This window comes from Theobroma cacao, chromosome 5 (assembly GCF_000208745.1).
Source record: "Theobroma cacao cultivar B97-61/B2 chromosome 5, Criollo_cocoa_genome_V2, whole genome shotgun sequence".
Taxonomy (NCBI): Eukaryota; Viridiplantae; Streptophyta; class Magnoliopsida; order Malvales; family Malvaceae; genus Theobroma; species Theobroma cacao.
Genome location: NC_030854.1, coordinates 38,935,753 through 38,949,023, shown reverse-complemented (window position 1 = coordinate 38,949,023; position 13,271 = coordinate 38,935,753). Strand labels below are relative to the sequence as shown.

Here is a 13,271-nt window from a genome sequence, read left to right as displayed (position 1 = left end):
AAAATCTGAATCATCCTTCAAACCCTCAACAGAATCTTCATCCCATCCAGAAAAAATTCATGCTGCATCTGAACCTAATACAGCAACCTTGAATGATGGGTTGTTGTGGACAACCACTGAATCGACTTGTCTGAACCCATCGCCTAAGGAATTACGGAGTCGGACCTTCTTTCCCGAACAGTCATCGAGCAATGCGGGTTTAAGGATTTTTTGGAGAGAGCTTTAAATGATTAGTATATATCGTTTGACATGAAGCGTTACCTCATATTTGTAACCAAAAACTTTCCCATCAATCTTTTATGACAAATACAACCAGGGAATGTCACTCTCTCTTTTCTTTTCTTTTTTTTTTCTTTTAAGTTTTTAATTTTTTGTTAAATAGGAATTTGGATAAAATGAAATTAAAATTTAACACCGAAAAATTAAGTAGTGAATTTTATTGTAAAAATTGTTTGGTATTCTTAAAAAATGAAAGAATATAAAATTAAGATCCATTTGGTATTCGAAAAATGACTTGCTCGGTGAAAATTTTTTCTGTGACAGGAAAATTTAATATTTTCTATTATTTGGATAAACTATCGAAATGGTGGAGTTATTTAGATGTTCAAACAATAACTAGGACTTGATTACAAGACAATATTGGTATTTGGTTTTCACTAATTTGGGGACAAAATCAATAATGATATTTTTCAAAATATTTAACCACATATCTATAATGAAATAAACTCTAATTTTGAAAAAATTCTCCATCTCATCATTTTTTATCATAACTATAACAATATAAATATTCATGAATTGTGTAATATATCCATAACTTATACTTAAAAATATGTATTTATTAAATGATGATTATTAAAATATTTTTATTATAATTATCAGTAAGATTTAAACTTATTATAAATGTGCATTAATCAAATGACCATTGAAATATTTTTATTATAATAATTAGTAAAATTTGTTCAATTTATAAATAAAAAATTTAATTGCATTGAATTATTTTATTAAAAAAATATTTTGTTAATTTTAATAGTGTTGTATAATTTAAATATTAATATTTTAAATTAAAATTTTAAAGCTAAATATTAATATTTTTTATTTTTTTAATATTTTAAGTTAAATATTAATATTCATCAAACTTATACTTATAGACTTAATATAAAAGTGTTTCTGTTGTTCTTCGAAAAATATTTTATATTTAGAATCAATTTTCTTTATTCTAAATAAGTATAAGTTCTGAAAACGTTTTTCAAAAAATATTTTACTTTAAAACAAATAGACCCTTATCTAACACATCTCCAGCTCAAATTGAGATATCATTAATCGGGTCGAGTTGAGATACTTTTTGAGTTACATTAAGCTTAATTCTTTTTTCAGTGTGAAAATAACTCTCTCAATTTGACTAAAAAAACAAAAGAAGGTTGTATTTTCCATTTCTATTCATTGCTGTTTACATCATATTTATACCTGTGAGAGGGACCACACTTCTTATTGAAATAAAGAAAAGTTTTGCCTACCAAATTCTATACCTAGCTAAGCTATAGCAATTATGTGAAAGTGAAACTTTGACTTCATTTCCTTTAAATTTCTTCCCCAAGCACTATGGTTTGTTAGGCAACAAAATGCTAGCTTTTTAAGCAATCAACTCTAACCACTGATCATACCCAATTTTGCAATGTATATCTCCTTGCATCAAATTCCCTTCTTGTCATTTGTCATCCAGAACCTTAGAAAAAAATTGACATTTTTTTCTATCTAATTAATTAGTAATTATGACTTGTCATATACATGCACCTTGATTTTCTATGAATATATATATGCTTTAATTTTTCCATTTTATTATTTTATTTTTAGCAAATGGGTGGGATAGGTTATCACTAATTAAAGCTTTCTTAGGACCCAATCATATGATCATAATAAATGATATACTCCCTTCATCCCCTTTTAAACATTTTTATCATTTTATATGATTTTATATAATATATTGGAGTTCGAATTTGAAGAGTGTGTGCATGGTGGTTGGTATAGATTGGCAGGTGAGCAGTTGTTGTGTACAAGCGCAACAGAACTGACTGTTTCAAATTTGACCTGCTCTAATGTCCGACCCACCAACCAATGACAATGTTGTTGCTTCCTTCGGTTTTTGTGGCCAGACACACTCACATGCAGATCATTTTTTGAAATGCAAACTACCCTTTCTTGCTCGATGCCGTTGCTTTTACGATTTGACCAATGATTTTGATATCGGTTCCTGTACAAACCCTAATGATCTGTATGAATTAACCTGAAGATGAAGTTATGTTGAATGTTTATTTTCGTCAGAACAAAAATGAACCATATGTCTCGATCTATGCATGCATGGCGGATGGGATGGCAACTCTTTGGTAGGTATATCAGTTAAAGGTGTGAGAGTGAAAAACTTTTGTCTGAGAAGAAAGGTTGGAGTTAATCATGAACTTGGACCCTTGTAAGCTGTGTCTCATTAATAAACTGATTGAGAAATGGGAACTAGACTATGCCAGGGTTCTTTTCTGATATTTTGCCTGTGGTTCATCAGCTTTTAAATTCAAAGATTTCAGCTGATGTGATGCTCCGACTTCTGAGCGATGATCTTAATGTAAAACGATTATTCAAATTGAAAGCATATGTGCATGTTAAAGATATTGAATATACACGCAATGCGGAATTAGTTCTTATTTTGTTAGATGAACTAATACGTCAATATAAAACCCCATCAATATTGGAAAAAAAATTTGTCAAAAATTATGGCTGGAAAACCACAAAACCTGAATGCTTTTCTCTTCCTGCAAAAGATCCTGCTCACGAAAACTTGGAGTAAAATATACTTGCAGAGAAAAGCTAGCAACTCCCATGGATTCCAACCACAATTCAACAAGTACCCTTTTCTTGCAAATGGGCTAGAAACGCATTCAGACAAAGCATTGATGTTTCATACGGAGGGGGCACTGTTGAAATCATCTTCAGTCTTCTCTTACTTCTTTCTGGTAGCCTTTGAAGCTGGAGGGCTCTTAAGAGCTTTCATTCTGTTTCTTTTGCACCCTATCATTTGTTTGGTTGGTAAGGAATGGGGGCTGAAGATTATGGTTTTTGTTTGCTTTGTCGGATTGAAGGAGGAGAGTTTCAGAATCGGAAGAACTGTGTTGCCCAAGTTCTTCTTAGAGGATGTTGGGAATGAAGGCTTTGACATGGTGATGAAATGTGGTGGTAAAAAAATAGGAGTGACTGATATGCCTAGAGTTATGGTGGACTGCTTTTTGAAAGATTACTTGAGGGTTGAGGCTGTTGTCGGGAGAGAGTTGAAGGTGGTTTGTGGGCATTTTGTAGGCTTGATGGAGGAAAAGAAGCCAAGCAGTACTGCTTTCCTGGAACTGGATGAGCTTCTTGGGAAGGAGAACATGGACTCATCTGTTATTGGCATCAGTTGCTTCAACAACTCCCTTGATCAACAACTCTTTTCTTGTTGTGAGGTTTGTAATCATTCTTGCCTGAATCTCTCTTCCCTTTTTGTTTGCGACAAACACCAAAACTATAATTCTGTTATTGTATCAGGTTCTTTACATGGTAAGTGAAGCTGACAAGAAGAATTGGCAGGCCCTTCCCAGGGAGAAATATCCAAGACCATTGATTTTTCACGATGGAAGGTTGGCTTTCAGGCCAACTCCACTTGCTAGTTTACGGATGTTCATGTGGATTCCATTCGGAATTTTCCTACTAATTGTTAGAGCAACAGTCGGGTGCCTGATTCCATACAAGTTTTCTACGCCATTCTTATGCTTTACAGGGCTTACAGGCACCTTAATCAGGCCAAGCTCCTTCCCTGACCGTGCTGATGATGAACAAAAACAAGGGGGTGTGCTCTATGTGTGCAACCACAGAACTCTGCTTGATCCAATCTATGTTTCAATTGGTCTTGACAAACCTTTTAATGCAGTCACATACAGTTTAAGTCGGATGACAGAGCTGTTGGCACCAATTAAGACAGTTCGGTTAACAAGAAACAGGGAGGAAGACTCCAAGATGATTGGAAAGCTACTGAAACAAGGTGATCTAGTTATCTGTCCTGAAGGAACCACTTGCAGGGAGCCGTATTTACTTAGGTTTAGTCCTCTATTTGCAGAGATAACAGATGAGATAGTCCCTGTTGCCATAGATTTCCAAGTAAGCATGTTCTATGGAACAACAGCCAGCGGGTTCAAATTCTTAGACCCCTTTTTCTTGCTCATGAATCCGACAAGCCACTGCTCTGCCAGCATCCTCGAGAAGTTACCGAAATCTCTTACATGTCAAGGAGGAGGGAAATCAAAGTTTGAGGTAGCCAATCGTGTCCAGGCAATAATTGCGAAAGCCTTAAATTTTGAATGTACATCTTTGACTAGAAGAGACAAGTACATGATCTTGGCAGGCAACCAGGGAATAGTCTAGCAAATCCCTCAGGCCGGCAATAAACTAAAATCCAAATCTTCTTAAAAAGTTGGTTTTTTCCCATTTATTTTTCTGTGTGGAATGTTATTCTATGAAAGACAAAGGGTGGGCATTTGGGTAGTTGAAAATTAATGTTAACTGATGATGTGTAATTCGATTTTTTTTTTCTGTTTATGATGATGAGATCATATCTGATATCAGAATATCTTAAACCATGAGTTGGAAACATTGTTTTGCCTTTTTCTTTTTTGTTCCAACTGATTTTGTGTTTCACTTTGGTCTACTGTGGAAAAGGATAGGTGGTACCCTGGAAGGTATGAGATGTCTGTCTCATGCCCGGCAGTGCATTGTTGAAAAAGGGCACTGTCACTGAAAAGATCCAACAGATCAGATTCAAAAGTTGGTAGAAGTCCATGAATGGAAGGTAGTTAGTTCACCATAAAATCTGATCAACTTTCCAATTTTTCATCAAAGTACTCTTCAGAGTCAAGATGCAAACAAAGATTAACACAAACCATGCCTCAGTGTCCACATGATCCCAGTCTCGTGCAAACATCTTTCAGCACATGAATTTTATAATCAAACCCTGTTTCTGTGTTTGGCAATTGGGTTTTCTTGGCTATTGACATAATCAATTAGACTGAGCAGATCATTTGACATTGATAGGGAAACACCAAAGCAATCTGCTTTGGGCCTCTGGCTTGAAATTTGATTTGTTTAGAAAGAGGAAAAAGATATGCAAGAAACAGAAGAACACTGTCCTGAGAGTCAAACATCCAGACAGGGAGAAACTGATATGCAGAAAATGTAAGCAAGGCTGCAGTCTCCATTGCAGAAAACTTAAAGGACTCAAATAGCAAAGCACATGTTTATATCAATTTATAGTTTTATTTCAGCTTGTTTGAACCACTCTGGCATTACAAGAGGGGAAAAATGATGTTAACCCACACAATCAATAATCTAAATATTATAAATATATAGGTTAATTTTCCTAGATATATATTTCTTAATTTAACAATTAATTCATACAAGCAATACTATCCATATGAGTTACTTATATCAACTTATATAGATCAATTAATTTTAAGGTTAGAAGTATTTTTTAGAAGGAAATTTAATTTACTATTGAGATAAAAAGAAAGCTAAATTGATTAAATTAAATATTGTCACAAAGTTAATAAATAAATATAAAAATTGAGAATTTTTGGAAAGAAATATTTATAATTTTAAAAATATTTATTTTGAAAGGTTTTTTAAGTTGTTAAAGAGGGTGTCAGTACACTAAATATACTTTCTTTAATAAAATAAAATTAAGAAAAAAATTGACAAAATAATTTTTTTTACTTCACTATAAACAAAACGGTGCGTTAGGTGTAGCCCAAACTTAATGTTCTCCTCCAGAAAATCCCAACCTTTGTTCACTGCCAAACAGAAACCTAAAACCTTTGCCTCTCTGTCTGCAGATTAATCCTAACGATGGCATGGGTGCAAATCCTGAGGAATACAAGGGAAATTCCTGTTTCAAATCCATATGGGTTCTCGAGATTCTTCTCCAGGTCCACTCCTTTTGTTGGTAAGATCTTCTTTTTGTATCATAAACAATAGCAAGCACATTGAAAGTGAAAAATGCCCATGGTTCTGTTTGGTTCCTGGGAAAGTAATATGGAAGTGTTTGCGTTCTAGTTGTTAGTTTTTTGGGTTTTTCTAGTTGTTAGTTTTTTGGGTTTTTCTCCTTTAGGCTTTTTTCTTTGGTTAACTGTTGAGAGGCAGTTTATGTTTTTCGGTCTTCTAGTGTTGCTCAGAAGAATAGGGAATTGAGGATAAAGTTAGGATCTTTCTCTTTCTTTTTTTTTTTTTATTCAATGAATAGCTAAATGATGCTAGTTTGAGTTGGCCTTTTTTTTTTTAATTCTTTTATTTTATAAGAAAATGGTAGAAAAGAAGAGATAAAAAGAGAACTTTGGGCATTTTGATTCATGTTGTTTAGATTATAGGATTCTCAGCAGATGTCAGTTTAAAATAAACTACATAGAGCTTACTCAACATGAACTTGGTCCTTTTTCATGTCTACAGGCTAAGTAATAGGCTAAAGAAAAGTACCTGAATTAAGACAGCTGATAAGGTTTTTTCCCTCTCGTGTCATAAGGAGTAGTTATTTTGCCAAAAGTAATTCAATTTTAATGGCCACTTCTTTTGGATAATTGTAATCTTAAAATGGTGAAAGATGAATTTGAGAAGTGATCTTGTTATTATCGCAGTGAAGGTTGGAATACCGGAATTTCTCAATGGAGTAGGGAAGGGAGTTGAAACTCATGTGGTGAAGCTGGAATCTGAGATTGGTGACTTTCAGAAACTGCTCGTCACCCGCACTCTTAAGCTCAAGAAACTTGGAATTCCTTGTAAACATGTAATGATTCTGAACTCACACTAAATATAAATTGCGTTTAATATGGCCTATGTTGAGCAATACATGAACCCTTGTGCATCCCACTCTTATGCAGTTATAATTGATTATCCAGTTATGCAGTATCATTAAACATTGTTGCTCCTTGTATAGGAGATAAATCCTAGCATGGTGCTTATCAAACTGGACATTGCAGCTAAACTATTAATGATACTGTTCTTTTATGGCCTTAGTCAAAATTCCTGTGTTTATTATTTGCTTGCTTGCATGATATAGTAAACTAGTTTAAGCAGTTCACTAGCATGTACCACTTAGGATCTACCAAAGCTTAAGCTTATGGATATGGGCTCTAAAGAATAGTTTTAAAGACTAGGATAGAAAAGAATGGAATTAAAGTTGTTAGAATGGTTTAGCATTTGTAAATTAACGTGTATTCTGATCTCATTCAGAGGACATTGTTGTGATGAGCAGTTTGTTTGTTGCCTATGGATTAGGCTTTCCTTTACTTGACATGAGCAGGGCGATTCCTTTTAATTCTGTATCATGAAGTTTGAGAAGTTTGCCCTGCTACTTCGTCAATACTCTCTCTCAAAAAGGAAAAAAAAAATTATAATAATAAAAAAACCCTTTTAATGGGTTGTAGAGAAGATGCATATAGTGTTAGTTAGTGAGCATGTGCTGGTTTATTGTAAACCTAACTGGTTTGATTGTGCAGCTATGGTTACTAGTTGTTATATAAAGAGTAGAATGTTGGCATAGATTCCTGACATTTGCTGAGGTGAATTGTCTTTATGTGCATTGTCACTGCCATATTGTGGTTTCATCCATATTGCTTAACAAAATTTAACACCGTGTACTTTGCTCTCGTTTTTTTGGTTTTGTGTGTAAAAAGCTCTGCTATTTAAAGGAGTGGATTAAGAATATATACATTTTTGTAGAATTGTCATTTCATTTCTACAATTGCCTGTGTTAGTCACTGCATGGTTTTTGATTTTGGTCTCGCAGAGGAAGCTGATACTGAAATATGCTCACAAATATAGGTTGGGTCTGTGGAGGCCTAGAGCTGAGTCTTTGAAGGCCTAATTAATGAGTCTAATCCTTTGAGAGCTATACTAAGATGTTGCTGTACCTCAGATTTGTGGATGGATGTATGTTTCTATGTATCAGATTGAAAGTCTAGGATTTTTGGCCTCCAGTGGACATTAGTTTAGTGATTTAGATCAAAATATCCAATGCATGGTTCACTGAATTTAGTGAAGCAAAATTGACTTGCATCCGAAAAATTATTCAATTTTTTTCTTGAGCAGTCCTCATACCCCAATGTATTGGTATTTCAATGTTTCAGTTCCAATCTATTCATGTAAGATCTGAAAATGTATGTTGACATGTATTAACAAAAACGAAACAGAAAGGGTACCAAAAAAATGAAAAACAGAGTAGTAAAATACTGAATCTGCAGAAATTATTGTGAAAATCCATGGCTGCTTGGATGATGGGCAATCAGGTTTGAAACCCTTGTCTCTTCAACCCTCAATATAACCAGGCTACAGGACCTTGTTAGTTTGTTACGGCCCTTTTCCTTTTTAAGCCTTGAGAATGAGAACTAAAATCAGCATTCTGAGCAAATTTCTGGATATATAATTGCAGTTTGCAACTCTATCCAACACGTTTGAAAGCTTTATGCACTTAAAGTCTTAAAAAATGTCATTACCAACCTAAACCTTACTGTAGTTTGCTATCAGTAGCAGTAAAGTTTCCTCAACAAATAAATTAACTAGACTGAAGAAAACACCTCTGTCTGCATGACATTCAATAGTTTTGCAAATTCGGAAGCAATTGCTCTCATCCTACAAGAAATAAATCCATGTTTCACTGGATATACCTGCAGTGCAAAACTGCATGGCAGAAGCAAAAAATTCCAGGTAAAAATGCTGTAAGAGGTGAAACAAACCAATTTCATCAAAGCTCTACAAATAAGGGACCATACCTGGGAAGCTAGAATTCCATCCCCATCACTTTAACTCAACTTAAATCATCAAGTCTCCAGAGTTTATGGGGATCAAAACTCTTAATATTCGTTGTTGGAGCAATTCCTGCCATACATCTATGACAGTTATTAAAGAAGACAGTATTAGCAATGAAAGATCAGCATGAATTCCACTTTCATATGACCATGCTCTAAGTGATGACAGTGTATAACAACTAATATAAAACATGTAGTGCTGTCTGTAAACAGACAGTAAATCTCCAAAATCTCATTAAATTAATGCTGTCTGTAACAGATGACAGTGAATGAGGAAGGTAATCCCACAAGCCGCACCTGTGCGGACTTCCAAGTTGTATCTGTAAGATTTTGATTGTGTCAATACAAAATGAATGATGACAGGAACGTTAATGAGATTAGCTCGAACCTAATTATTGTTATTGTAGCAGGAATAGATGCACATCAATAAGAGACAAGAAAGAGCACTGCAAAGCCAAAAGGTATAAAAGGTGACGATGGTGGGTGAAGTATAGAAACCTTGGGAATGCAATATGGAGAGCTCTGACCAATCAGCATCATACATGAGAACCCAAGATGCCTAAAAATCAAAAAATCAATTCCTATCAGCAAATTTGAACACGATCAAGAGTCTAATGGGAATAAATAAAGAACCAACTGAAAGGTATCAGAAACTGTTCATGCTTTCAAAGTAACATCGGCAAAGCAATATCTCCAAGTAAACAAATTCCTTGATTCACAGAAACTGATTTGAATAATGAACTGTTTCTATATTTCTAAAGTACACTGGCGGTTGTTGTATTCATTCCATCACAATTAATGCTTGCTCTCCTTGTTCTGATTAGCTGCCAGCATGCCATTAATTCTTTAATTGTGTTCTTTTCAAAAGAAAAAGTTCTTTAATTGTGACAGATATGCTAATTATTCTTTATTGACAATAGAAGCCAAGCAATCCATCCTAGGAAAGAAATAATGGTAGGGTAATTGTTTCCAACATTCCATGCATTGAATGTTATCTTAATGAAACAGTAAATAAATGTACAAGAGAAAAACTTGTCTGAAAGACAAACAAGTAGGAGACATGCATGTTTGCAGTAATCTATAAAGTTTTGTTGAAGAGATGACTAACTAATTAATCTGTTCTTGAAGAAAAATAGTAATTAACACATTGAATTGAAGGCATATATACAGTTTCATGGATGGCATAAGCACGAGAAAACCAAGCAATTTAGAACAAGCAAATCCATGGGCGGTAAAGCGTGGTATACCTTGGAAGACGATCACACAGATGAAGAGAATCGTGACGATCATTGCAAATACATTACTCTTCGATAAAGATGCCTTATCAGCTCTCATATTCCTTAATGCCTTGATTCGTTCATACCTTGCACGCCTCAACCTGGAAAGTTCACAGATTTCTCTAACTAACTTGATATCAGCTTCGTCGACCAAAGATGGAGCACCAGGTGGCCGCGGTGGTTTAGTAGGCTTCTTGGAGCCCCTCTTTTGCTTTTTCTCCCCCGACATTTTCTTCTCCTTACTACCTCGCCCTGCCTGATCGATCACCTTGACACCACCTGAAATAAACGAACTCTTGCTTGGAATATTCAATCCTTCACCCCTCCAGGTTGATCCATCTTGACCTGCAACCTCATCCCGATCCATTTCTTCGTCAAGAGCATGTTCCTTGATCTCATCTTCATCAGAGCTCGTGTTGTCGCCATTTTCCAAATCAACAACTAAATCACTTTCCCTTGAATCATTCATGTTAATATGCCAGAATGTATTCAATTTTTTGATCCCATTTTCAGAAAGGATGATCAAAACCCATAAATATATTCAAATCAATGCATCAGATAAAACATTCTCTTTCCAGGAACAATCAACATTTGACAGAAATCCTATTCTCTACTTCATAGCTTATCTTAAACAGTGAAAAGGGTATTGAAATCCTATCGTTTTAGATTCAAGAAGACGATCCTTTCATTTGAATTCTTCCTTCCTGCAGCTACGAAACATTGTTTCATAAACATAATTCTACAAAAGCATACCCTGACATAAACCTGGCGCTCCCTTTTGCCCTTGAAAAAAACGTAAGAAAAAAAAAAGATAGATTCACAGGATCAAATTGATCATAGCTTCCAAGTATATGGAAGCATGCACTGGATTGAGAGCCCAAATCACGTTCGTTAACGTTTTGGAAGAATCAGAGGAGGGTTCTTTATTTTTTTGGACAACCAAATGAGTGCGAATTACATATTGTTTTCCGACGGAATGATCATTTTTCTTGTATTCATCTCATCTTTCTCGGCAACCAAACGATTGGTACGTGCATTTTGGGAGCAGGAGAGAGGGAGAGGCCGGTAGAGACAAAAAATTTGGAGAGCCAAAAGATAACTTGGCTAAAAGTAGCAGTATTATTCTTAAGAGAAATAAAACAAAAATTGGGTACTAACTGAAATTTAGAACTTGTTACTGCAATCTTATCATTTGATCTAAAGTTCATTATTTTCAGTACTACTCTTTAACCATTAATTCTAAAAGTTTTCATTGTGCCTCGTTCGTTGTTCTTTACTTAAATTAATGTCTCTTTCGTGTGTTATGCTCCGATTACTGTAATTAATGATGGTAGTGTTACGATTTTATCCATTTATATGCTGTATGAATATGCAGGTTATAATGCCTTTGTATTGTAGAGAATTGATTCTGCTTAATCATATCTCAATGCGATTGGTAGTTCAGAAACTTGGAAGTATGGATCAAGATCACACACATACAGCAAAATAAGGAACCCAAGCACATCATTGATGGTCAATGCATCATATCAACCAAATTTCATTACAATGAAATATAAGTATCCGAAAGAGGCAGGAGGATAAGTCACTGTTAACCTTAACCTTGACACCCTGCGATTTCAATTATAGAGGTGCCCCATTTTTTGACAGGAAAGCAGCAGCTATATCATCCTGGATTCTTAACTCAACCTGCCTTCTTTCTTCGTATGTTTCACAAGCAAGTTAGTCATGCAAGGGAAAACTCTTTTGTGCACGTATATCTGAAACCCTGGCATTGACAAAAATCAAATGAATCAGGCCTGACTGCTCGCATTTTCTCAATTCTAAAATCAAGGTCTTGCCAAGTCCAAAAATAGACTTCCAATCTAAAATCATTTCACAATAATTAACTAAAATTTAACGATGCATGAACATGAGTTAGAACACAAGGCATAGGGGACAAGAGTACGATCACATAAATTATGGCCTTCGAGATAACATAATGGGCTTTTCATGATCCCAAAATACTACACCAAAGTCCAAAAAATATGCATTTTTATGGTTTTTTCTGAACGATCCCTACTTTTTCCTTTACTTGCTTCTGACTTATCACGTAAACAACCTTATCTTTTATTGATATAAAATCTGTAACACTGACCGTAATCCTCCTTTATTTTACAAGAAACTGATGTTTGGACTTCGATTCGGTTGGCTACAAGTGGAGGATATAAGGAGGCTGATGCATGGAGAGAGAGAGGGAGAGATCTTATCCTAAACGAAAAGAGGAAAAAGGGCGGTCTAGACATGAAGCCTCTCAGCATAAGTTGAGGGTCACTGTCGAAGACAACAAGGATCCACGTGCGGGAAATGTCCCGATGGGACCCCAACAAATGCGAAAGGATGTTGAGAGTTTGAGACCCTCGAGGGTCAAAACTTTTTTGTCACAAGACAAGGGGTCATAAGTAAGGACGTGTGTGTGCCTAAGAGTGAGGCCACTAGTTTCATATAGGGGGCAGCACAGCCATGAGCCACCACACCGCATGTGGGCAAACTGCCAACCCCTGCTTTGTCCTCTTCCCCGCCCTTTTGTTCCTGTTGGGGGCCCTCTCCCCTATGGTGGTTGGACCTTTTGACAACTCAAAAGCGATTCCTTGTTTTGTCCTTTCCCGGTTCCCCTTGTTTTGTTCATCTCTATCCATGATTTAGTCAAGGCTAAGCAAGGAATTTGGATGACGCACATTGTGTTTAAAGCCTAATCCAAAGCCCAATTTGTCTTCTAGGACCCCAAATTGTTTGCAGGGATTATTAACCCTGCAAACAAATTAACAGGGACAGGCTGATCCTGGAGAATGAAGGGCGTGATCGGGAGCCCAATCCCCGGAGAGAACAATGCACGGAATTGCACTAGAATAAACGGTGGTTGATCTCATCCAAAAGAAAAGAGAGCATCATCATTAGGTTGGCTTAACTTGACAGCGTATAACACATGGCACAACCATGTCAAAATCAGGCACCACCAAGAAAGTGACATGTGGCATGCCACGCTGGATCACGTTTCATAACTTAACAGTTGGAAAACAACAAGTCTGATAATGAAATTTCTCTGGCCAGCTGACCACCCTGCCCTTTTGCACCTTTGTTTGTTTCTTTG

At 35.6% G+C, this 13,271-nt stretch overlaps 3 protein-coding genes across 6 annotated transcripts; 2 read left to right on the top strand and 1 right to left on the bottom strand.

Annotated features, from left to right (window-relative positions):
• LOC18600590 (probable glycerol-3-phosphate acyltransferase 3) lies at nucleotides 2,763-4,668 on the top strand. Its single transcript, XM_007031118.2, has 2 exons — nucleotides 2,763-3,485; nucleotides 3,568-4,668. Exons 1-2 carry the CDS (start codon nucleotides 2,763-2,765, stop codon nucleotides 4,438-4,440), a joined length of 1,596 nt encoding a protein of 531 aa, XP_007031180.2. The 3' UTR covers nucleotides 4,441-4,668.
• Nucleotides 5,821-8,150, top strand: LOC18600589. The gene is made up of 3 exons (XM_007031117.2): nucleotides 5,821-6,013; nucleotides 6,699-6,847; nucleotides 7,850-8,150. The coding sequence occupies exons 1-3, from the start codon at nucleotides 5,917-5,919 to the stop codon at nucleotides 7,925-7,927; spliced, it is 324 nt and encodes a 107-aa protein (XP_007031179.1). The 5' UTR covers nucleotides 5,821-5,916; the 3' UTR covers nucleotides 7,928-8,150.
• On the bottom strand, nucleotides 8,206-11,279 carry LOC18600588. Of its 4 annotated transcripts, none has more exons than XR_001927730.1 (4): nucleotides 10,115-11,279; nucleotides 9,256-9,426; nucleotides 8,832-8,937; nucleotides 8,206-8,739 (listed from the first exon to the last, which is right to left on the bottom strand). XR_001927730.1 is itself a non-coding variant. In XM_018120527.1 (3 exons), exons 1-2 carry the CDS (start codon nucleotides 10,611-10,613, stop codon nucleotides 8,867-8,869), a joined length of 570 nt encoding a protein of 189 aa, XP_017976016.1. In that variant the 5' UTR covers nucleotides 10,614-11,279; the 3' UTR covers nucleotides 8,206-8,739; nucleotides 8,832-8,866. The 4 variants fall into 4 exon arrangements, 1 of the variants encoding a protein (XP_017976016.1); XR_001927729.1 differs by having other exon boundaries at nucleotides 8,832-8,948; nucleotides 9,366-9,426; XR_001927728.1 differs by having other exon boundaries at nucleotides 9,366-9,426.

Excerpts from the sequence above, each read along its gene's own strand:
- LOC18600589 (XM_007031117.2), top strand. The coding sequence starts at position 5,917 with ATGGCATGGGTGCAAATCCTGAGGAATACAAGGGAAATTCCTGTTTCA. Across the intron at positions 6,014-6,698 it reads CAGGTCCACTCCTTTTGTTG|TGAAGGTTGGAATACCGGAA; the intron begins GTAAGATCTTCT and ends TTATTATCGCAG. Across the intron at positions 6,848-7,849 it reads TTGGAATTCCTTGTAAACAT|AGGAAGCTGATACTGAAATA; the intron begins GTAATGATTCTG and ends TTGGTCTCGCAG.
- LOC18600588 (XM_018120527.1), bottom strand. The coding sequence starts at position 10,613 with ATGAATGATTCAAGGGAAAGTGATTTAGTTGTTGATTTGGAAAATGGC. Across the intron at positions 8,938-10,114 it reads CTGTGTGATCGTCTTCCAAG|GAATTGCTCCAACAACGAAT; the intron begins GTATACCACGCT and ends GATGTATGGCAG.
- LOC18600590 (XM_007031118.2), top strand. The coding sequence starts at position 2,763 with ATGGCTGGAAAACCACAAAACCTGAATGCTTTTCTCTTCCTGCAAAAG. Across the intron at positions 3,486-3,567 it reads AACTCTTTTCTTGTTGTGAG|GTTCTTTACATGGTAAGTGA; the intron begins GTTTGTAATCAT and ends TTATTGTATCAG.